Below are 24,421 nucleotides of genomic sequence, written 5' to 3'. Positions count from 1 at the left end.
TCACAGACATGTGTGGGGTTAAGCTCACCAGGGATTGTAACTTCACTGAATTGCTATCGGTCTGTGATAGCCCTGTGTCACACTGTCCAGGGCAGGGGTGGGCAATTCCAGGCCCCGAGGGCCGGTGTCCTGCAGGTTTTAGATCTCACCTTGGGTCAACACACCTGAATCACATGGTTAGTTCGTTACCAGGCCTCTGGAGAACTTCAGGAGCTAATTTAGCCATTTAAATCAGCTGTGTTGGTTCAAGGACACATCTTTTTGGACAAAACCTACAGGTACACCGGCCCTCGAGGCCTGGAGTTGCCCACCCCTGGTCCAGGGTATACCCTGCATCTTGCCCTGAGTATCCTGGGTTAGGCTCCAGTCCCTCCTGTAATGATGAAATGCAGATATAAGCTCTCTAAATATAGAGATGTATCTGTAAGCTCTCTGAACCTCACCGTTTAAACAAAAAAGGGCTGAATTGAACTGGAAATACTCGGTGTAACTATAAGTATTGCAGTTTAATACAACACTGCAATGAATCGTTGTTTAGCATTTAATGAAGGTTGTTAAGCTTTAGTTGAAACAGTTTTTCAGGGGTATTTATTCAGTCTTGTAGAGGGTAGTTTGTGGTGTGCTCAAACCAATATGCAGAAAAAATGTTTAAAAACTAAAAATAATTTAATGACAAAAGAGATCTGATGATTATAAACTTAATGGCGATAGTTTTAACATAGGGCTGTCGAATGGGACAGCATTAGTAAACGTTATGTGGGAATAATTCTCAATGTTTTTCTTGTCTTTGCTCTTTTTCTAAGAATCTACATTTTCCATACTGTTACGTACATACACCATGTGTGATGTAATGAACAGGAGCGACTGCTGTCAAACTGCTGAGAGGCCAAACATGGTGTGATGTAAAGTTCTTATCAGCTTCACTGTGAACTTCAGTCGCCAGCTGACGTCACCACACTCCCACTTCTGCCCCCTGGCCCAAAAAAGCACATCTTTAACATGAAATGTAAAAGCTGTTAGACTGAGACAGATAATAGAAATCATAAGTGAGGGGTAACAGAGCAAAAACTGTATGACGCAACAATGCTGCTGATAGCACAGAGGGGTAATTTGCTGTGAGGCTCGACCATAAAGTCTGTGGAACAGATCTTGATTTAGCCGGTCAGCTCCGAACGCTCTTGATCACAAGCTTTTTGCTGTCATTGGCTGAGAGGGGAGACGAGCCTCTGGTGAACCCTGATACCGATCTGTTATCGCTGCTGCTTGTGGCACACAGTTCATCTGAACAGTTAAATAATTCTTGAGACAATATTAAAGTCTGTTACAGATCCTGGATAGAAGAAAAATCCGCTGATAAACAAATTCTACCAAGTGAAATGAAAGAAAATGCACACTCCACAGACTATATTTGAAAGCATGAACATAACGTTTAGAAAGATCGTCATCAGTTAATGACACCTGTGGAAATTTGGATGGAAATAATCGTCAGTTTTACACACCCAAAAAACGGGGACGTTATATGGTTGTTTTTCTGTGTGAGGTGACTTGAACATTGACTTTCTGACAGTCTGTGGACTTTGAGTTGACCCAGGTGTACAGGAGTACACAGTAACGCCTCTCCGAGGATGTCATAAAAACGCCAGCCAGAAAACATAAAACCACAGCAAATGATGAGTCTTTCCTTCCTGCTGAGTGGGGCCCGGTGTGGATTTTAATCTGACCAATCGCATCCTGCTCGGTACCAAAAAATCCACCCGAGGATCAAAAGGAAATTTTAATTTCGGATCATGTAAGTGTGTTTCATGTCTTGAGCATCAGTCCACTTTGATTATTGATTAACCTTTCATTTAAACAGACAAATGATTTGTACAAGAGGTTAATGTTTATGTGGTTGCTTTCTAGAAGAGAATCTTACACTGATTTTTTTTTTTTTTGTGTGTGTGTTTTAATTGGTATTTCTGTGCGTGGATGCGTACCTGTCGTCCCAGCAGTAGGAAACATGGTAGGACTTAAACCCTCAGACGTTCCTCCTCCTTTGGGTGTGAAGATGGCGAGTGCTGGCGCAGCAGCCTGTATAGCCGACATGGTCACATTCCCTCTGGACACAGCCAAAGTCAGACTACAGGTATTAACTGTGCTATCAATATGATCTTTAGCCGGTCTTGCTTTGCTGTAGCCTACTGTGGGACACAACGTGATGTTTGCCTCATTGACGAAGAAGTCAACTTTGTCCACTTCAGCACCCTTCAGTCAAACTGAACCGTTTGGTCTTAAGCTTTCTGCTGCTGCTCTGTAAAGCTGGTTTTAACTTTGAGGACAATGTGTGACCCCAGATTCAAGGAGAGAAGAAGGCAGTGGGGGACATCCGCTACAGAGGGGTGTTTGGGACCATCAGCACCATGATCCGAACAGAAGGGCCCAAGTCTCTGTATAATGGTCTGGTGGCTGGGCTGCAGAGACAGCTGTGCTTTGCCTCCGTCAGAATCGGCCTCTATGACAACGTTAAAAATTTCTACACCGGTGGCAAAGACAGTAAGTTGTTGCCTTTTCATTTATTTTTTGGTTAAGTTAAACCTTCATAATTGTTCTTACTGGTGACAGTCGTGATTTCGAGATTTAATATCCAGCTGTCAAAAATCCAAGATGTTTATCAGATAGATGCAGTCGGTCTTATATTCCCTTAGATAAGGAATTCAGATGAAGGAAAGCTTCATTTTAAAAATAAAAAAGTGGGGAGAGTGAAGGAAGGCTATGTCTTGCAGACAAACATGCAATAGATAATTTACGCAGAACAGAGGCTTTTCAAATCTGATAAGTTAAACAAGATTTAGGGAAAGTGTTATTTCTCTCTTGAAAGCGATAAAGGATTCTCACAGTCTGGGTTGTTGAATCCGTTTCTTATCTTCATTGTTAAAACTGATACTAAAATTAGAAGTTCTCAAGCCTGTTATTAAAATAACTGAGTCTTTCCTTCTCTCCAGACCCTAGTGTACTGGTACGTATCCTGGCTGGCTGCACCACAGGTGCCATGGCGGTGTCCTTTGCGCAGCCCACCGATGTGGTCAAGGTTCGATTCCAAGCTCAGATGAATCTGGACGGAGTGGCCCGCCGCTACAGCAGCACCATGCAGGCTTACAGACACATCTTCCAACACGAGGGCCTGCGTGGGCTCTGGAAAGGTACATTCTTTGAGTGTTGCCCATTATTTAAAAAAGACAAACCATAACATCCTTTATCAGTAATGATTAAAGTATCCGTTTCCCTCAGGAACATTACCCAACATCACAAGAAACGCCCTGGTAAACTGCACAGAGCTGGTTACATACGACCTGATAAAGGAGGCCATCCTTAGACACAAGCTGTTGTCAGGTGAGGTCAGCTCACGGTTGTTTGCCTGAGCTACACAAACCCACACACACACATTCACAAAAACAGAGTCCCCGGGAGACTGCTGATTGGGCAAAAAATCCACACACCCTCTCACCTCTTTAACTGATACCAGCACAACAGGCTCCTACAGTACAGGACACGGTGTATTTTCTCTTTATGGTGCAGTGAGTACAATAGCAATATATTAGCATTTATCTCTAGAACTTATATTGCCCCATTCAGACGGTTGCACCATCCACTGACATGTTTTTCTGTGTCGCACAGCTGAGAATAAAGACCGTATTGTAATCTTTTCCCCAACTCTGTCCTCAGACAATCTGCCGTGCCACTTTGTGTCTGCGTTTGGCGCCGGCTTCGTTACCACAGTGATCGCCTCCCCAGTAGACGTGGTAAAGACGAGATACATGAACTCACCCCCGGGCCAGTATAAGAGCGCCGTTAACTGTGCCTGGACCATGTTAACTAAAGAGGGGCCAACAGCATTCTACAAAGGGTAAGCCTCTTCACCTGCGCCGCCCACGACAAACTCTTCAAGAGATCCAAATATCGATAGTATCGATACTTTTATATCCTTCACGTTCAGTTTGGAGCCCACTGAATTAAATCGGGATAAAAGGAAAAATATTCTTCAGGCATACAATATGAAAAATGTCTGAGTGTTTTTGTGTTGACTGATCCTTCTACTCTATAGCGCCTTTAAAAAAAAAAAAAAAAAGGTGAAATGAGAGGTGTGTTAACTCATTAATGAGTAAAGTAATGCAGTGGTCATTAAAAATTGATGATTCATCTCATAAATCATTACTATGCTCTCTTCTAAATAACATGACATAAGTTAAAAGTATTGGTATCGGCAATACTGGCCTTGGTATCGGTATCAATCCAAAAAAAATTGCAGCATTGCATGACACACAATTTCATTTTTTCACTCTTCACTTTTTCCATTTTGTAGATTCGTGCCCTCATTCCTGAGGTTGGGATCGTGGAACATCGTGATGTTCGTCTCCTTCGAACAAATCAAAAGAGCCATGATGGTCACAAAGCAGAGGATCGAAGTGGTTAATTGAGATTCCTCAAAGTTTGACTGTATTACCTGAACCACAACCGGACTGGCACCTGAATGAGGAAACCCTAGTAACAATAATTTCTTTTGTTAGCCTTATTTAACAAATCCACTGTCCTGTGGTGAGAAAGGCGGAAATCCTTTGTTGAAAAAGGATCGCCTCCTGAAAAAGTATTGACTTTATGTGCATGAGACACAGCCGTCTCCTTTTATATTTATAATTTGCCACAGTGAGCCCATTCCAGATGTCATGGATGGGAATATTACAGAAACATGCCAAGTTTGCACTGAGCCCTGTATGACTAAACCTGTCAGTTTTATGTTAGCTAGCTTAAAGCAGTGTGCCTTTACACTGAATGACTGGTACCCATAATAAAGCATAAAAGGATGTGTTTATGCAGGTCCTGAATTTACTAGACTTGTTTTACACAAACTGTTGTTGTTTGTTTTTGCCTTTTAAACACATGGACATGAAGAACATTTCAAAACAAATCTGCATTTACTAACTTGGAGTGAGTGAGATGTGAGTCGTTACATACATTCCTCAAATGCAAACCCACGGCATAAAAAGATCAGGTCATAAAAATTCAGCATCAGTCTAAAGATACACAACGTTATGAAAACAGGAGCTTAGTATAGTTTAGAGTACCACATCACTAACAGTACATTTTACAGTACAGATCAATGACATCAGTGGGGACACGTTAAATCATGCAAGACTTTTAAGCTGACAGCACCACAAGAGGAAAAATAAAGTGGAAATCACTCCTCACATCAAGTTTTAGCCATTATCTCTTAACATAAACTTCACATTCCTGAGCAGGACTTCTGTCCTTTCCTGTCTTTAAATATAACAATTTGGCTGCTTGCTCACTCAAAGTGCTTAAAGCCTCACAAAACGACGGATCCATTACTTTCTCTACAGTCCTCTTTGTGATCGAAAGCCCTCTGGAATGGTTGTTTTTGAGGTACAGGGCGTTGGATTTGTGCTCAGTTTGAGAAACTTTAAATATCATTACAACAATGATACGTGTGTTATGAATGAACCACAAAACCAAACACAAGAGGATTTATTGGTCTGGATCTTGTCTGGAGGGGCCGAACAGTATTCAGTCTGCGTTTACGGTTTTAATGCTCAGCTACGTTTACGAGGAACTTTCCTGCTTCTCCTTCTACCAATCGTAACATCGTGAAAAACGCTTTTAGTTCTTGGAGCCGACAGTCAATGTGAGACACACATCAGGGTCCTGTAGGTGTGTCCTGACTATGTTATGGAATTTTTCTCTGTATTGGTTGAATTGCATGATGCTCTCGGGTTCTTCTGCCACCCAGAACTTATCGAATTCATACGCCAGATAGCCTGTAAGGAGGAAAGACACATTTTTGAAAAATTTACCTTCTATCAGAAAATGTTTTTGTTTGTATACACTCACCAGGCAACTTCCTTAAATACACCTGTTCAACTGCTCATTACTGCATATTTAATTGGCTGATCACATGGCAGCAACTCAATTAGGCATGTAGACATGCTCCAAGTGGCCTACTGAAGTTCAAATTGTGACTTAAGTGACTTTTTAAGTGACTTTAAATGTGAACTGGATAGCAGTGCCAGATGGACTGGTCTGTTTCAGAAACTGCTGATCTGCTGGGATTTTTCCACACAACCATCTTTGAGTTTAAAAGGGAGGAAATATTCAGGGGTCACCAAAATTGGACAACAGAAGAAGATTGGAAAATGTCGCCTGATCTGATGAGTCTCGATTTCTGCTGCAACATTCAGAACTTGGCATAAATACCATGAACGTTTGGATCCCACCTCAGGCTGCTGCTGGTGGTGTCATATTTCCTTGGCACATTTTCTTGGCTCCTTTGTACCAGCTGGGCATCATCCAAACACCACAACCTACCTGAGTATTATTCCTGACCATGTCCACCCCATTATGATCACAGCGTTCCCATCTACTGATGGCTGCTTCCAGCAGATAACACATTATGACACAAAGCTCAGACCATCTCAAAGTGGCTTCTTACACATGACATTGAGGTCACTGTACAAAAATCCACAGTCACTATCACAGTCACACTGGCATCATGGACGTATTTTCAACAAATCTGCAACAACTGTGTGACGCCATCATGTCAATATGGGCCAAAATCTAAGAAATGTTTCCAGCACTTCATTGCCATGAAGAATTACAGCAGCTGTGAAGCCAGAGAGGGGTCCAACCCAAGATTAGCAATCTTGAGACTGCACCTAATGAAGCCACCGGTGAGTGTATAATCAGACGCACAGAACAAACAGCAGTGTGATTCGACTACTCACAGTACAGCTGATGAAAGTGCTGCAGCTCAGGCGTGCCCTGCACTGCGTTGTAGAAATGTGGTTTCAAAGCGCCACTCTTTAGCAGGCTGTAAGCCATCTCTGTCAAGTTGATCCCAACTATTGCATAGGAATACCTTTAAAAAACAAAAAAGTATAAAGTGCACCGTAGAAATGACATACTGTGCATATGGAAAACGTAATTTCAAAAAATGAATAAAGTCTACATCATGCGACACAAAACACCAATGGAAGCTATATGAATCGAAGGTCTCTTACCCTAGTTTAGGATGGTTTGCATGAGACAGCACCTGCCGAGCCTCCGCTGTGTAGTTTTCACTGAAAAAACTGCAAAGAGCCAAACAAATTAAGAGTTTATTTACGGTCTCTTTTTAACCAATAAACATGACGTCAAACAGAGTCTGCATGATTAAACATGTTGAGGTCACATCATTCTGACCTACAGATTTTAAAAATAAAGTCAATGTGTGTTTGACTGGTGCTGCTTTAATAATCTGACACATCGCTTGTCATTTTGTGTCCTCGTCCTCATCAGTCGAAAGAACAAGTGAAACGAGCGACTGACGTGTTGGGGGTTGCCTTTAAAGTCCTTCAGCCTCAAAGTCAAGCCTGTCTGACATCCTGTCATGCTCTCTTTGTCCCGTTGAATACTGGTTCTGCTGGCTCATTATTCAATACTTGGAGGAGGAGGTGTTATGACAGTGCACTGACTGTTTCTTTTTATAATCCTCATTAACGTTCTCTTCTTTTCTTTTAAACCCTTCCTACAGCTGACTGGCTGTAGAAGCCAACCTGCATGCATTTAAAGTCAGAGGTGGTGAAACAGCCACCTCTACTCCATCAGCACCACTTTTGTCTTTAGTCGCTATCTCTAGCATTGTTTAATTATTTTTCGCTGAGTTGGGAGTTACTGACAGTCCTTCTTTTCAGTCTTTGTTTCAAATATTATTTTATAGGTGAAGCCTGAATCTTGTTGGTTCAAAGCCCTCTCCTTCTTGTGTTTGTTTCTGCCGGGGCTCCCATCTACCTTACTTGGTGAGGTTTTGTGAGTAATTATTGTTGTACCCTAAAAATTATCTGTTGGGTTACACTGAGCCATGGATTTGGAGTGGAATAGTGTACCTTATACGTACCCTTTGAGCTGTATCTACAACCACCTTTCATAATCTGTGTAAGGTAATTAAAAGTATTTCTCATCAAAACTTGAGTGGAATATAATCTTAGGATAAGTACTGTTGTCGCTTCTTGTGTGTGGATTGGTTTAATCATTAGAGCCTACCAAATATAAACATTCAGCAAATTCAGCCAAAAAGCACCTGATGGGGGAAAAAATGTTTCCAAGAATCCTCAAATTTCATTACAAAACCTATAAGAGCTGATGTGTGTCAAAGTTCATGCATCTATAATCACACAGATTGCACAAATATGACCTGCATAACAGGCGTTCTGTTTACTGTCCAAAAAACAGAAACGTCACAGATTAGACTTTGCCAATAGGTACAGAGGCAAAGACCAGGACTTTAGTGTGCTGTGGACACACTGATCAAAGAGAGAGTGGTTGGGGCAAAAAAAAAAAAAAAGTACACATGTTTTGTGCTGACCAATAGTGTCTTCTTGGGAAAAGAGCATAAACTGTGAAAACCTTTCTGAGAACTTTGTGGTCTCAGAAAGTGGGCAGGTTGCAGTTCTTGATTCAACTATGACAGAGTTCTTCAACATAAAGCGAGGCCAAAACCAGAAGTGGACCTTATAAAAGGATGATGATTCTAAGTAAACGAGTAAATCCACCAAATAATGTAATAATGTCAGACAGAGGAGAAATGGAGCGTTCTGGAACGGCCTAGAAAAAACACAGAGGACTGTGGGGGTTTTTTGGCAAATATTTTTGTAAAATCGCAACATTTTTGGTGTGTACATAAATGATACACGACAAGTTCACATCCCCCAAAAATTCAGAACTTCGTGTTGTTGTTTTTTTTGCAATGAACTCGATGTTTGAAGGCCTTTACACTGGTACTGTACTCACACGAGGTTGATCAGCCCCAGCAGGCCCATCCCTCTGAAGTCAGTCTTGGGGTCCTCCCCTTGGAATCCAATGTCTCCCCACTGTTTAGTTATCCTGGACTCCAGCTTGACTGTTGGCATCAAAAGGTCCCAAAGCTAAACACACACACACACACACGATCAAATCCGTCCACTACAATAACTTGGAAGTACAACGATTCCTAATATGACCTTGTGCCAGCATTTTAGACTCCCATCCAACAGCTTACAGTGTTTCTATGCTGATGTGATGTTAGACTGTGGTATTATCTTTACTATGTCAATCGATGTTTAAAAAAAAAATCCTAAATGCTACTTTTAGTAATGTGCAGAAATAATAATAAAACACATTTTTCCTTAGTTTACAAATCTTGGTTCAAGTCTCATCTTAGCAGAAAGCCTGTGCATATGGACACAGCTTCACTGCTATTGCTCTAGGAGCAGGAATCCATACCTTCAAAAGCATGGCCTCGTGTTCAGGGTTGTCTGAGCTGAAGACTTCCTTTCTCAAGTCTTCTACAGATATATACAAGCTGCTATATCCTGTTATCTGCAGCAGGCAGATGTTGAGGCTCTCTTTGAACCTGCAACGGAAGATCAATTCAATCACATTCAAAAATCACTCTTACATCAAAGAATTGCAGCTGACAGGCAAAGTAACCTTACTTGGGATCTTTTGCAGGTTTGATGTTCTTCACTTTCATAATTTGATCCACGCATTGCTCTAAGCTATCCTTAGTGGTTTCCAACACTCCTCTTAAAACCTGCAGAGGAAGAGTGCATGCTAAAGTTATAACACAGAGAGCTACCAGACAGAAATCTGGCACAAATGCTTTGAGGTCATTTACAACCACAGTGAAAATAACTGTTTTTTCAAAGTCAACCTCAGAAAAAGAAAAAGATGACACAGCTAATCTCTTCTTGCACCTGGACAGACTATTGATCTGAAAATGCTTACAAAGCCATATACACAAGCATGACATGTGTAATCAGTTCACCTAAACTTGGCTAGGGTAGTGAAAGATAAAGCAATGATTAAACTCAGGGGATATACTGCGCAATAAAAGATAAAGAGGTCAATAGTGAAGGAAAGTGTGATTCCTTTCCACATCTGTGGGCTTGGAAAGCTTTCAGATTACTTGAAAATCCACAATGCTCCAGTCCTGAGGAGTTTATTACACATATCTACACATTCTTAGTCTCCAAATATTCAATATTTTTTCAAATGTTTGACACTTAACATCTTTTACTGGCCTGACAGTGCTAAAAGTGATGAGATAACAGATTTTATTTATGACAGTGCTGAAACGTAAACTGGAAAAGAGTCCTAAAAAACACACACGCACGCCTATAAAAGCTATTTCTGCTTTAGCTTTTAAGAATGTGAGTCTTTTAAAAATAAAAAAAGAGCAATTACTGTCTTGCAAAATGTATTTAAACTGTTGTTTGCCTTTTGGCTGACAGCACTTGGATTTTCTTTGTACCGGTTTGTACATCGGCACCTAATATATTAACTTTTTTTCCATTATGGCCTGTATCAAATAACTACTAACAACTAAATTTAAACTAAATGTTGTAAAAAAATGCACATCTGATACAAAGATCATCAACGATATTTGATTTCAGCCACATGAAAACAAAATCAGACAAACACACCCCCAGCATTAAAGAGCTGCAACAGGAAATCAGAGGAGCTGAACAGATTATCAGGATCATTGCCAATTAATGTTTGTGCAGACCCACCGTTTATCTTTTAACAATATAAAACAATTAGCTCAGAACTACTGAAGGTAAGCCCGAAAGAAAAGCCAACAGTGGTAGAAGGTTCTTACCTTGTTCTTTGATGACTGAAGAGAGTACTCTGCAGGAGGACACAAGAAGCACATTAACACTGCAGAGAAAATGTGTACTAGGATGCAGACGTAGAGCAGATTTGGGGTGATTTAACGCACCTGCTTTTGTAGTCCTTGCTGCCCCTGGCTTGTGTCCAGAGCATATTCTCTGCAGCTCACATGTCCCCGTTACTTGTCTGATGAGCCATTTCAACCAGTATCTCAGGAAGGATGTGTAGACATACTCCCAGATATATCCAAACATGTTCTAGGACATAAACAGGGAAAGGTTCACAGATTACTACGGTGCGAGAAATATCCTGAAGACCCGAGGACCACAAAACTATTCTGGAGTGTAAGTTAACAGAGGTGGAGGAAGTACAGCTTTCATTATATTAAAACCACCACCTTGTACAAGAACAAACCCTGTGATGAAGTTTTACTTAGATAATCACATTTCAGAATTCAAATAGCTTTTATTAGTAAGAGTGAAAGGGAAGGTTCACAATATGCAGTGAGTCCTGCGATGATGTACGGTTTAGTGGCGATAATTAAAAGATAGAAGGCAGAGCTGAAGATGTTAAGGTTTTCATTGGGAGTGACCAGAATGGACCAGATTAGCAATGAGCACATCAGTACATCTGGGTTTTAGCGGTTTGGAGACAGAGATAGACAGGCAAGCCTGAGATGGTTTGGACATATGCAGAGGAGGGAAAAATTATGTTAAAGATGGAGCTGCTCAGGCACAAGAAAACAGGAATGCCACAGAGTAGATTCATGAAGTAGCGAAGGAGAACATGCAGAGGGTTGGGTGTGACAAAGGCATCTACTAAAAGGAAAAGCAGAAAGATGCAGGCAACATGTCTGTATTCGTGTTTACCTAAAGTATAAATGAAAAAATAAACTAAGAAGCTAAATTATTAGTGCATTGGTGTGGTTACAGCTCATTAAGCAGAAGCTAATCTAATGCAGTTTTTTGTTTTGTTTTCAATGAAAGAGGGCACTTTTTACAACACGATCCAGTCTTATTCTGAAGCACTAAACGGCATCAAACTGAGAACAGCTTCTTATTTTTGTCCTCCCTTCCGCATACACGAGCAGATTATTACTTCGATTTTGATTTATTTACATAGCGATAACGTTTGGCTCAAGGTACTGTAAGATAAGACCCTACAGTATTGGAGCAATCAAGCAACTATGAGCAAACACTTTTGTGACAGTCTGAGGGAGACAGGACAAAAGGTACACTATGGGAGAGAGAACACACAAATTTAAGGACAAGCACTATATAAAAATTTGGGGAGTGAAAAGAGGTGAGTGAAGAAGAAGTGCTGAGTTTATCACATGAGGTCCTACAGCAGTCTGGGCCTGTTGCAGCATCACTAAGGAATACGTCAGTGATAGCTGATCCAGCCCTAAATATAACCTTTATGAAAAAGAACATTTTTAAGTCTAATCTTTATTATTATTAATATGTTTGTTGTTGTTGTTTTTATGGACATGGAGTATATTGTGTTCAATTGATATATGTTAGTGCTAAAATACACAATTTAACCAACACTTTTATGACACAGTGAATAAATGCACGTGAATATTACAGGCAAATAAGTTATTCCAACACCTCTAACTTATATTGAACTTTGGATTTGATGGATTTTGGTTCCTGAGTTGGACTCATGTTGCAGATGCACTTCACTGCCGTCTGTCACAGTGACAGTGGCGGTGACCACGTTTTTGGAGCCACTGAGGAAGTACTCTGCTACAAGCAGAGTAATCTATTGCTCAGTGCAAGACATGATTAGTTAATCGTGGGTCATCGCTAAATGCGAATTAACATCAAACAATAAAAGCGCCGAGTGGGTATTAGAGAAGAGCCCACGCTCCTACAGCCAAAACAATGGCTAGCACTGATGCTAATGCTAAGTTCGGACATACGTGGTCATTCAGTTTATTTACAGGCAGTCTGGGAGTTTAACGGGGCTTTTGAAAGCGGTGCATGTTGATGCTAGCGAAGCGGTAGTGAGCCACTTTTGATATTATTTACGTAAAGATGCATACCGGCTTCTAAATTCCCCCAAATGACCCGGTTCAGACAACAGGTTGTCATTGTCAATTCGTCTGACTGGTAGCTAGCAACACCACGCTAACCTACTTTAAGTTTCGTACGAGTAGCTGATGCGTTGGGCAATATTTACCGTGAGAGAGTGGTGATGTTCGTCTTACTCTCCAGTCGTAGGGAAAGCGATGCCAGACCCAGGATACAGTCTAACTTAGCCGCAGGCGGGTGGTAAGGTTAGCGGCGGTTCGCCTGACAACAGGCTGGCTGTGATGCGTTCACTGTCTATACAACTATACCGTCTATGCCACGCACACAGCTACACAAGTCTCCCAGGTGACACAAGACAGGCTCTTCTTTCTAACCAAGACTTAAACATTGTTTCTAAATGTTCAACTAAGAAGTTAAAACAATTAACAGTCCATGACACACCTCGAAACTTGGGTTGAATTTATCACTAAGAATTAATATCGGGATGTCTTTGAACACAGCATGATAGTTTCTAGTGCTGCTGCAGCGCCATCTACTGGCCGCAGTGGTCATGACTGCGCAGACAACTTCACAACTACACAGTCTAAAATTTGAACCAGACACGAAATTTCAGTTAAGTGTAATAATAACTTACTGGACTTAATAATAAAATGAGATCAAATATATAGAAAAGATCTTTAGTTTGAAATTTTCTCAATTTGATGAAATTTCATTCTAATAAAAATATGAAAGTAAAGATAATCTAAAAAAACAAAAACCTTCACTTGAAACTAAAGGAAACTAAACTGAAAACATAACTTTGAAATAAAAACAAATTTAAAAAAAACTAACTGAAATAACTCAGACAAGAAAATCCCAACTGCAGGTATAGTAGCTGGAAGCTAATCAGATAATCAGATATTGCATTTTCCAATATTAGCCACAAGATGATGCCAAATTCACAAAATGTGTGCTACACTGTCTATCATAGGACTGTTTATAGAAAACAGTCATATTATGCTGCTGATAATGGTCAACAAGCCTCCATTATTCCATTGTCCGTTCAATTTTTTTTAAATGGTGAAAACACACGGCACATAAAGACCCACCACTGTGTCACTTTATCGAAAGGGGCTGCACAAAAGCCCTCACCCTTACCCATTAATCTGCTTTATCGACAATGTATGCAGCCTATTCTGAGATGCTTACCAACGGTGCTCTCAGCTGTAATTAAGTCACAGTCTGCTTTCTCACCTAATCAGTCCCTCAGGGCTTTTAAAGGCAGGACGTCTATCACATACAATTACCGTACTGCAGTCCAAGCCCTGCCTCAGACCCAGGCTGTATTTAAATAAGGAATCCCCCCCACTAACACAGACTGTATTGACAGTATGATAGATCAGGGTGAATAAGAGAGTAGTCTATAATGCTACAATTTCGTTTTAACAACCCGGACAGACTTTGCACAAAATCTTTCAAAAGCCCTTCAGATTCGATGAAGTGCTTTAGAAAGTGGTAGGCTACTAAATGTTAGCGCTCTCTGTCAGTGCTGTTATCCACGAGGATGAGATGCAGAAGGGGTGTCACAAAACTAAAGCAAAGATCCAATGATGTCAGCAAGTACAACAACTCCTAAAAGACGAATCAAGTCAATAATATCACCTAAGGGGAGCCATACGAACGCGTTTGTATGGATCGCTGTCTCCGTGAGAAGGATGGCACTGTGTAAGTGCTTCCACAACTTTATACTGTCTTCGACATCAAAATTAAAACCAGGCTGGTTTCTGTATTTCTTGGTTTACTCATTCTGATCTACATTTTAATCTGCCGGTGATTACAAGAATTCGCTGTGAAAGTCATTTAAAACATGGGAAAATACTTGTTATAGTTTCCACAGCCCAAGGAGAGTAATCGAGACATCCTTGTTTAAATCTGTACACCTCCAGTGCAGGAGTTTCCACATTTTAAAATTCATGATCCTTTAAATTCCTCTTTGAGATTCATAACATTCCAGTGAGCTGTGAGCTTGCATAAAGTTATTAATGTTTCTCTGTCCTGATCAGCATTGCTGCTCTTTCGTATCTCTTATCATACATTTCACCAACCATCCATCCATTTATCCAGATGCCCCTACCTGAGTCTGGCTCTGCTTAAAAGCCAATTCTATTTCCCCACTTTCGCCAAAATGCTTGCTCGCAGATTCTCTCTAATATTCCAAAATCACCTTAAACGACAGTATAAAGCACATTGAGACACCTGTTACTGGATCGTCGTCTTCTTTATCATTACATTCATGTTAATGTTCAGGGGCAGGGACCCGTGTGTGTGGGATTTGTAACTACTGTGGAAAAAATGCACACTCTCGTGTAAAGTCAGAGTTAGCTTTATTGTCAATTCTGCAGTATGTACAACACACACACACAGGATCGAAATTTTGTAACCCTTGACCCACTGTGTGTTACTAGAACGAATCAAAGAATAGTTAAGAATATGAGATGCAGACGAAAATAAATACGTGATATCAAAGTATAGATATGAATTATATAAGATATATTAAAGCCTAAATATAATTACTGATGTCGATGTATAAAAATATAAAGCAGTGTAAAGCAGGCTCATTCATAATGAACAGTTATTTGGACAGAATCACTGATGTATTTTTTAACTACATGAGCCACATTTCTCTCCGTGTTATCAGCAAAGTGCAAAGTCTTACGCTGTCTCCGACTCATTTGCATAAGCACGTTGCAAACCACAGAAAATCTTTAATGCGATTTTTTCTGTAGTAATAGTTAATGACACCAATTGTAACCGACAGGCTCTTATTGTAGAGGCTCTTTATTCACCACATCTGCCGAAAGCACAGAGAAATATTTCTTCATTTTGAAAATAATGTAGATGTAAAATAAATGAACGCGATCTCGCTAAAGCATGCTCCAAAAAAGAACCGCATGAAAGTCGACCCATTTCTCAATAACACAAATGGGAGGAGAAAAACCAAAAACCTCTCCTCTTGGAATATTATGGTCTACGTTAGGAGGCAGAAAGCGCAGGGAACTAAAACTAATTAATTTCAGGACCAAGTGACCCTCCTGTGAAAGCCTGCGGCTGTTACAATGCTGCTTCCATTCGCATCTTCTCCACCCCTCCCCATTCATCCATTCATCTGGTTAACTCTGGATTGCCCTGCCAAGACCAGTTCAGTCTGGGATAGCGCACAAACCATGATCGGCTCGTCACATTTTTTTTCTTTTTGTTTTTGTAAGCACGAGCCAGCAGTGATGAAGACCTCGGAGTCAGCGGTGACTCATTGCGCACGATCAGTCAGTCAAGGTGCTTAAATTTTGTGCCTGACTGTGGTGGATCGATACCCCTAAGACCCATATTCTACGTGGAAGGCGTGGCTTGGTGTCATCGACACAGGCTGACTTTTCCATATTCATCCCTAGGTTTTGTTTTTTTTTCTTTTTTCCCCCCCTCGTCTCACTGACGCGCAATCGGCACCCAACGGCACGGGGCATAAATCGTCTCGCAAGGTAAGCCGCCTTCATCTTTTCAAGCTCTCTTATACTGTGAGATGTTAAATTCGCCCGCAAGGTCAAATCAAACCAGCAAGCATCGGTGGCTTCTGAGGCGCTGAATTGGGGCAAGAGGCTACAGTGCACGACATGGATCTTAATTGGCCTGAATAGATCGTGTGCACCGCTTGCATGCGGGATCTTTCATGTGCGCCGTTTTGCATGAATACAGTCTGTACGTAGTCTGTCTACACTTTCGGTTATTTCTTAACTGCTGCTGGCAAAAGAAGAAGAAGAAGTAGAAGAAAAGGGAACACAAAAAAGCCCAGACACCGAGGCGTTTATTTGTCATATATTTAATAACACCCAGGATATGCTTTCCATAAATATTTGCGCTTTGACAACAGACAGGCAGATGCATAGTGGCATAGCACAAACAACCCGGCTACACCTGTCCATGACCCACACCAGTAACCTACTATTCTGTGCTGTTCGAGTCACACGTAGGGGGGGTGCTCTATAGGGCTACCGAGTGCGTCAGATTATCATGGTTAAAAGAGTGTGACGGGAATATTTATTCTTTAGTCTCGTTTTATCAGATACAAGTATAACCTGGAAAGCTGTTCGGTTTCCCACTGCTACTCCTAAAGAAGAGGATGCTGGTGTGATGAAGGAGAATGCCTCTAGATCAGATTGATATTGTTACCTTTACTGAGATGAACTACACTGATCATCAGTGGATGTCACCGAAATGGAAAAGGCCCATTAATGCCACCCATCGAATTATCATTCAATGTGTTCTTCGTTTGCTTTAGAGATAGTTTTCCATGATTACATCCTTGACCACAGCACAGCTCATCTGTCCAACTCCAAAGGGTCACATATTTCAGCTGTCTGCCGAGTGCTGGGTCATTACTTGCAGAATTGGCTGGATACTTTTACACATTCAGGACACAGACTGCGATGAAGCCATTCATCAGGCCTTAGACAAAGAAACTGTTGATCACTGTGTAGAATTTAAAACAGATAAAGGACAAACGAGGGTGATGCTGGTTATAAATTTACTTGTGGTTGTCAAAAAAAAAATGAAACTTTAAATGAGTGATTATGAGTGATTTTCAGTCCCTCAGGTATGTATTTTAAATCTACCCAATTATATTCAACACAAAGATTAAATGATAATTGACATATGATATTGTTACTAAGTGGCTAGCTTGCCATTGGCAATATCTCACAGCATCACAACATTTAATTAAACCGAGTCAACGGGCTAGCATGGGGAGACTCAGTTCATTTCATTCATTATTCACATCTCTTTGTATGCTGTAATATTCAATTGTGATAACTTCAGCTGATTTATGAATGACACGCTGTTGGGCGTAGTTTTATTTACGGTAGGATTTGTAGAATGAGAAAAACAGCGGTTAGATCAAACGCCACCAGATGTGTGGCATCCACAGTTTTATCTGTAAGCACTTTGAGTCTAAATGTCGCATTGTGTCTTACTACTACTTTGTTTACGCAGCATTTTCTTATCATACTTTTACATTTTCTACATTCAGTGCAATCAGTCAAGAGGTTTAATATGCAAAATGTGATGGATGCTTATAAAATCTCTGGAGTTTCATTTATTTCCATGTTCTGGAAAAATAAATCATGCATCAGTTGCAGCACAAAGATGATGTTGAGTTTAAAGGAGAATGTGGAGATCAATGAACCAAAAACTACCTCCATAAATATTATTATGTTATATGTTAAAAGTTACAAGTTCATTCGATTATTAAAGTTGGAATCACATATTATATTCTTAGTCAGCTGCAGGTCTCTCGCTGTTCTCTGTCCTGGCTGGTTGATAACTGTTGAGTCAAATTGTCTTGCAGAAATCACCTTGGTCTGGAGTCTGGTCTGATTATAATCATCTGAATAAAGGTGTAATTGTTGTGATAAGCTTAATGATTAAAAACTTCAACTGAGTCTACTTCTGTTTTCCTCCTTTAGGAAATTGCAAAAAGTTAATGATAGCACAGCGTGCATCCGTTTCCATCTTTGGATATACGGCAATATTTGAAGACTGAAGCAGTGACTCCGCCATGGGAACTAACCCAAAAAGGACAGTAACAGTCCAGATGGTGCCTCAGCTGGCTGGGGTGGACACACTGGGCAACAAGGAGTCTAATGCCAACTGGGCTAAAGAGCCCAACCTCAAAGTCTCTCAGGTTTGTCCAAAACCCACCCTCAGATCTCCCGACAAGCAGGATAACCTGTCTCTGACGACTGCTAACGCCGCCCCCCGCACAGAAAAAACAGGTTGTAAGGGAGGGGAACCAGTTACCACTGTGTCAGACAAATCAGCTCCAGGCAATGGAAACCAGATAAAATCTGAGCAAGTGTCAGGTGGAGACCACCAAACACCAAACCTGTCTGTAACAGGCCGAGAGGTGGGTGAGGCAGGAGCTGACCAGCGGGATTCTAATGCTAACATGAAAACTCTGAGCCCAACCAGTGAAACGGGCACGTGTAAGGCCAGTTCGCTGTCTCCTGTTGCAGCATCGGGCGCCGACACGAACAGCAGTGAGTACAAAGTAAAAAACCCAGTTGCACCAGAAGAGAAGCAGGTACGGCTGACACCCTCAGTAGAAACTACAGCACGGGAGAAAAGTAATGAACGCCTTTCTCCGAATGACAAAAAACGTAACGACAGTGATGTAAGGAGTACAGCATCTGAAGTACAAGATAATAAAGAAACCATTTCCAATCCCCAAAGCAGGGACATGGCTATCCCACAGAAATCTAAAGGGACTGGTCATATGCAAGGTTGCTCATCAACTTCTGTTTCTTTACAAGATCCATCAAAACCCAAGCAAAGCATGGAACCTCCGCTAAGCTCAGCCAAAGCCCCATCTGAGAGTAAAGATGCAGGAGCTGGACCAACAAACGAAAACTCACGGTCAACGCGCCCAGAGAAGGAATTTGCAACAGTATCGAGACCGCAGGTCTCCTCAGATAAACACCAGCCAGTGTCCTCACAGAAAGACTCATCCTCTCTGCCCCAGGCGACAAAAAGCACACAGGCATCCGAGCAGGTGGCTGAAGGAAGCAGCCAGACTGACACAGCTGTCTTTGAAGGGCAGCGGGACTCCAAGCTCTACACGGAGGCTTCGACAATGACCTCATCGCTATCGCCAGCCCCGGTCAAAAAGTGTCATGATATGGAGGTTCAGGCAGTAGCTAAAATGTGCAGTAAGGCTGTGGCCACGAGTCCTAGTCTGCTGCCTTTCCCTGTGACCCACAGGCCAAGCAGTGGTGCAGTCCCAGGAGAGGAGAGCCTGGCTGTAGTCTACCAGGTGAAAAGCGGCACCGCGACTGATCCGAAGTCAGAGAGACTCACTGTAGAGGCACAAATGTGCCCCAACCAAAACACCGGCATGGTTTTCCAATCAGAAACTTTGTCACAGCAGCATGACTCCAGGCTAGGAGCCAAGCCTAAAGAGGCGGGTGTAGCTCTGTGCAACATCCAGCCGGTTTATCAAATCAACATTGAACACAGCGAACCCAAGAAGCAAGCCGCAAAAACAGCCACGGCTGAAACTCCTTCTCTCAGATCAGGGATGCCCCCAGAGACAGCCGTTGTTCCTGTGCCTGGATGTGCTGACAGCAACACTGCTGCGCAGGCCCTGCCAAAAACAACGACAACAACGACAACAGGACCAACGACAACAGCACCAACGACAACAGCACCAACGACAACAGCACCAACGACAACAGCAGCAGCAGCACCAGCAGCAAACACCACATCCAAGTCAGAGCTCACTAAAAATAGAGATGTGAGTGCAAAAGAAAAAAGCAAAGCAGCAGGAAGTAAAGCCCAGAGTAAGGAGACAAATTCTGGCAAAAAGAAGGTGGAACCGGAGAGAAGCGACAAAGAGGACGATCAGTCAAGGAAGCAGAAAGGAAAGAGCATCCACGACGTCGTCTGGGACGAACAGGGCATGACGTGGGAGGTCTACGGGGCTTCCGTGGACCCCGAATCACTCGGCTTTGCAATTCAGAGCCACTTACAGAGCAAAATAAAGGAGCAAGAGAGGAAACTGATGGTCCAGACCTCGCTGCGAAAGTCAATCTCTGGTGCTGATTCGCCGCGACATGGCAGCAAGAACAAAAGGAGGCAGCAGAACATTTTCAGGTCAATGCTGCAAAATGTCAGACGGCCCAACTGCTGCGTGCGCCCCCCTCCCTCCTCCGTCCTCGAGTAGCACAGGACAGAGGTAGCCATTGTCAGACTCCTCCCATTTCCTAGAGGTCAAAACGTTTTTCCCTCCCCTCATCAAGATTTTCAATGCCAAGTGAAACATTGACGCCGATCCCTGTAAGTAAGTATACTGGAATGTCGTAGCATAAAAGAGTCAATACTTGTGATGATGTTTGTGATCCAACAAGGTAGGAAATAGAAATATCAAGTGAAACAGACAAGAATTAAATTTAAAAAAAACGTATTTTTTAGAAATCAATATGAGAGAGAAAACAGTTTTTTAATAAAAATAAAGAAAACAAAACAAAGGCAATAACAGTGAAACGCATGTATTTCAGTTACAGTGACAGTTGTATGACCTAATATGAAGTCCAAACCTTCACAGCAAGAGGCACTGATCATGGGATAGACATACTAACTCACTGTCAGGATATCTGTGCAAATATATTCAACCGACGTCTCATCGCATCTGGTGCATTTGATATATGTTCATGAGGTGTTTTCGTTTGTTTCCGGGGCCCTATATTTATCAGGTTGCTGTGTTTTCTTTTCTTTTTAGTGAGTACTTAAAGGGGGCACTGTATGCATACATGTACGCTGTTCGATCTCTGTTCTTCTTTGGTTTTCTATTAAAGTAAGCAAAAAAATGCGTTGACTTTTACAACGTCATTTCTCACTTTTCGTGGGTGTAGTGTTTCTGTCCTGGTGATTCTTTTGTTTTGTTTCTAAAGGAGATTCCACATGTAAATCGAATGCAAAAACATTTATTTCGTCAGGACTCACACACAGGAATAAACAGTTTTGAAAATAAATATTTAAAAGACTAAATGATAAATCAGAGTAAAGATGCAGTCCTTAAAGAGAGCATGGAGTACGTTCAGAGTGAAAGATTTGCTCCAAACTATAGGCACAGGTTTTAGTTGAGCACTTGCAGAGGAGGAATATTAAAGGGCTTGTATCCACCCCTCAGTACATTTTAGGGGGAACGTCTCCCCATGTCCATGTCCTGAAATCTACAGCTATGCTTCCCAGGAGGAAACTAAGCCACTATGTTTCCTCCTGGGAGTCTTGGGTAGAGTTGGGGTCCTTATGAATGGAGACTGCAGGTTTTCTCTGTGCATGCCAGCTGTAATCTTCAGAAACATGCATGTCTTCTGTCACTGTGCTTTTACCAAGTTTACATGTGGAGTTGGTCCTCGGTGGCTGAATGTATTGAGTATTAGTTTCCCTTTAGCTTCCCTGTATTGATCAATAAGCTTATCTCTTTCACTGACAAGGTATTTAATGCTTGAATATTCAAAAATAAAATGTTGTGGGTTCAGACAGGCAAATTTTAAAACCAGTACTTGCTGTAGCATAAATTCTACACTTTTTGTGTGAAAGACGCTTTTAAAGAAACAACAACTACAGCATGACTCAGAGTAAAATAAATAAATGAGCATAGAGTGATATATACTATTTTAATCTGAGGACGACTTCGGATGCTGCATAAAAACCTGCTAAAGTCAGAGACACAAAGCCAGCCGGCGTAAGAAGACGCAGCAGTGACTAACTGTTTCCTTTTTTTTCAAAGAGGGACCTGATGTTGAAGTTTTAAAATAAAGAGGTTGAAATCAGAAGGTGTTAAAAGTGTACTCGTGGGAAATGACAAATTTCCTTTGCCTAGCTATCTCAATTTTTTTTAATCTTTGAATGGATATAAACATGCAGTAATACATCCGCAGCAGTGAAGTGTCCACCTTTGATGCTGCGGAAAATATACGCTCGCCACTTCAGGGCCTCGGCTTGTTGCGGCCTGAAGTCTGAGTCAAAGCACAGATTTAAAAGAGATTGTTTTGAGAAGAACTCTTAATGTGAAAACTGATTTTTATCTGCATTTACCTGAAAAAGAAACCGCTTTATTACGAGCAGCTGAAACGTCAGGTCAGTGGCAGGATAATTTTACCGTTTTTGAAGAAACAGAGAGAAAACAGACCTGCGGGACACAAACAGATCTGACTGTTATCGGCTGATTTTTAAAACGTATAGCGACTCAAAGGGAGTCATTTCTGGAAAGTAAAATATTTGAATAGTTTAAATTGCCCAAGGGCAGGCTTTGGGGTCAAGGGAAGTCGCTTTGTTGCTTTTAACTCCTAAAATCGGATCATTTTAGGGCTGCAGGGCCTTGAACCAGTTTGTACTTTCATCTAAAGGTTTTGCAGCTGTTTTGACTCAGTTAAAAAAAACAAAAAACTCACGCTTTGGTAGCAGATTAATCATTTAGGTCCCAGAAAACATGGCAAACATTGGCTATTTTCAGCTTCTGAAATGTAAGAATTCAGTTCAGGGTCACATGGGGGTTGAACACCAACAAGCTGTCACGGGGCAAGACGTGTTTTCCTAAAACTTGGGCTAATGTTTGGACAAAACGATTCATCTGCTTCAGGTTCCAAGAATTTTTATTTTTTCTTTATTTGCTAATATTGCACATTGGATGATGGAGTGCCCAATGCGCATAATTGCAGAGATCTCTGTGTATGATTTGCCTGCACACCTAACTGAACCAGCTCTGTCCTTTGTGTGTTCTCCAGCCTTTTCTTTCCAAGGCCCTTTCTAAAACACTTCAGAGTGAATTTACTGTCTTGAGTGGCATAACACTGATTTCAGGCGACTGCTCTTACTTTCTTAACAAGCACGTCTCTACATATTAACGTCAGGGCGTGATAACAAGAACGAAAAAGTCCTCTATGCCCGTTGTGCTGTGAAATGTCACAACCTGTAAAGAACAGCGCAGTGTATATCTGTCCCACCCAATACCTGACTGGATTTTGTGAAACCAAAGCTCTTTCCACAAAAAACAAAAACAGGAAATCTGTTTTCGTCTTCTGCTACAGCGCTGACTGAAAGGTGTCAAACCAAACTGTAACATCGTTTCAGATTCCAAGTTCAGTCTCAGGCAGTTGATGCTTTCTCTCTCCTTTCCATCAAGGTCAGTTTCACACTCTTACATTTCTGTAGGCCTGGTCACCAGCCTTAATTCGTATTCTTTCACCCCGGCTTTAATTAGCCACGTTTCAATTTTTAATAACCCCCTACTCACTGTGTCGTTATGACCGGTTCCTATTTGGAAGTGCAGATTAGATTTGGCCACAGGCGGTGGGTAACACTGGGAAAGATTTACAATGACAAGGAGCACGGGGAGAGATTTCAAAGTGATACCACCCGCTGCTGCAACTAAAAGAGGACAGAGTTTAGCATGCCTTCAGTGTTCACCTGTTTGGCTGCACTTGTTGTGACCTCCGTGGGTGTTTTAATGAAATGTGGCCTTTTTCCTGGTTTTAAACATGTTAATAATTCTCTTTTAAATACCAAATAATAAATATGATGAACACTGAAGCTCTGTTTACTACAGAAAGTAGGACTCTCAACAGTTCTGACTAAACACAACCAAAATCCTCAGAAAATTTATTTTTTCATCAACAACTGATGATTCATCACAAAAGATTAAGTTACATCAAAGGATGCTTAAGCTCATAATATCTGTTAGTTACATTCATTGGTGTTCTAGATCTTTTCTAGAGAAATATATACTCTCACCAGCAGTGTTGGTCAAGTTACTTGAAAAAAGTAATCAGTAACTAATTACAATTACTCCCCCCAAAAGTAATCCCGTTACTTTACTGATTACTTATTTTCAAAAGTAATTTATTACTTAGTTACTTAGTTACTTTTTAAAAACACGATTTACAACCTGAAGAGGTGATAAAGCGATAGATCTTTCAGCCCAATTCTACTTTTTCTGCATAATCCATCATACAAAATGTAATCAAATGGAAAAGTCTCTTTTATAAACTTGTTTTATTAGTTTTAACCTTTTAACTTTATGCATCAAGCAAAAAGTTAATTATATGCAACATTCTCTGACTGGAAGAAATTTGTTTTTAACATTTAAACTTATTTTCTGCACATTCCAGCACATAAAA

At 41.2% G+C, this 24,421-nt stretch overlaps 3 protein-coding genes across 4 annotated transcripts; 2 read left to right on the top strand and 1 right to left on the bottom strand.

Moving 5' to 3' along the window:
• Positions 1 to 1,582: 1,582 nt before the first annotated feature.
• Positions 1,583 to 4,487, top strand: ucp1 (uncoupling protein 1). 2 transcript variants are annotated; one of them, XM_005726917.2, is made up of 7 exons: positions 1,583 to 1,789; positions 1,992 to 2,125; positions 2,334 to 2,532; positions 2,982 to 3,179; positions 3,268 to 3,369; positions 3,703 to 3,883; positions 4,340 to 4,487. In XM_005726917.2, the coding sequence occupies exons 2-7, from the start codon at positions 2,000 to 2,002 to the stop codon at positions 4,452 to 4,454; spliced, it is 921 nt and encodes a 306-aa protein (XP_005726974.1). In that variant the 5' UTR covers positions 1,583 to 1,789; positions 1,992 to 1,999; the 3' UTR covers positions 4,455 to 4,487. The 2 variants fall into 2 exon arrangements, with proteins under 2 accessions (XP_005726974.1, XP_005726973.1); XM_005726916.2 differs by lacking the exon at positions 1,583 to 1,789 and having other exon boundaries at positions 1,812 to 2,125.
• Positions 4,488 to 4,557: 70 nt separating this feature from the next.
• elmod2 (ELMO/CED-12 domain containing 2) lies at positions 4,558 to 13,022 on the bottom strand. The gene is made up of 9 exons (XM_005726915.1): positions 12,862 to 13,022; positions 10,787 to 10,934; positions 10,667 to 10,695; positions 9,501 to 9,598; positions 9,289 to 9,418; positions 8,818 to 8,951; positions 7,050 to 7,118; positions 6,774 to 6,907; positions 4,558 to 5,810 (listed from the first exon to the last, which is right to left on the bottom strand). Exons 2-9 carry the CDS (start codon positions 10,929 to 10,931, stop codon positions 5,653 to 5,655), a joined length of 897 nt encoding a protein of 298 aa, XP_005726972.1. The 5' UTR covers positions 10,932 to 10,934; positions 12,862 to 13,022; the 3' UTR covers positions 4,558 to 5,652.
• Positions 13,023 to 15,903: 2,881 nt separating this feature from the next.
• gprin3b (GPRIN family member 3b) lies at positions 15,904 to 20,731 on the top strand. The gene is made up of 2 exons (XM_005726914.1): positions 15,904 to 16,228; positions 18,209 to 20,731. The coding sequence occupies exon 2, from the start codon at positions 18,301 to 18,303 to the stop codon at positions 20,461 to 20,463; it is 2,163 nt and encodes a 720-aa protein (XP_005726971.1). The 5' UTR covers positions 15,904 to 16,228; positions 18,209 to 18,300; the 3' UTR covers positions 20,464 to 20,731.
• The last annotated feature ends 3,690 nt before the right edge of the window (positions 20,732 to 24,421 follow it).

This window comes from Pundamilia nyererei, unplaced genomic scaffold, assembly GCF_000239375.1.
Source record: "Pundamilia nyererei isolate P.nyererei 1_Seehausen unplaced genomic scaffold, PunNye1.0 scaffold00022, whole genome shotgun sequence".
Lineage (NCBI taxonomy): Eukaryota > Metazoa > Chordata > Actinopteri > Cichliformes > Cichlidae > Pundamilia > Pundamilia nyererei.
This window is presented reverse-complemented; position numbering and strand designations above follow the sequence as displayed.

Bases quoted from the DNA above. Each gene is read 5' to 3' on its own strand.
- ucp1 (XM_005726916.2), top strand. From the start codon at position 1,880: ATGTTTATGTGGTTGCTTTCTAGAAGAGAATCTTACACTGATTTTTTT. The intron at 2,533-2,981 runs GTAAGTTGTTGC...CCTTCTCTCCAG, and splicing joins CTACACCGGTGGCAAAGACA to ACCCTAGTGTACTGGTACGT. The intron at 3,370-3,702 runs GTGAGGTCAGCT...CTCTGTCCTCAG, and splicing joins TAGACACAAGCTGTTGTCAG to ACAATCTGCCGTGCCACTTT.
- elmod2 (XM_005726915.1), bottom strand. From the start codon at position 10,931: ATGTTTGGATATATCTGGGAGTATGTCTACACATCCTTCCTGAGATAC. The intron at 9,419-9,500 runs GTAAGGTTACTT...CTTCCGTTGCAG, and splicing joins AAACCTGCAAAAGATCCCAA to GTTCAAAGAGAGCCTCAACA. The intron at 6,908-7,049 runs GTAAGAGACCTT...TGTTTTTTAAAG, and splicing joins GCAAACCATCCTAAACTAGG to GTATTCCTATGCAATAGTTG.
- gprin3b (XM_005726914.1), top strand. From the start codon at position 18,301: ATGGGAACTAACCCAAAAAGGACAGTAACAGTCCAGATGGTGCCTCAG.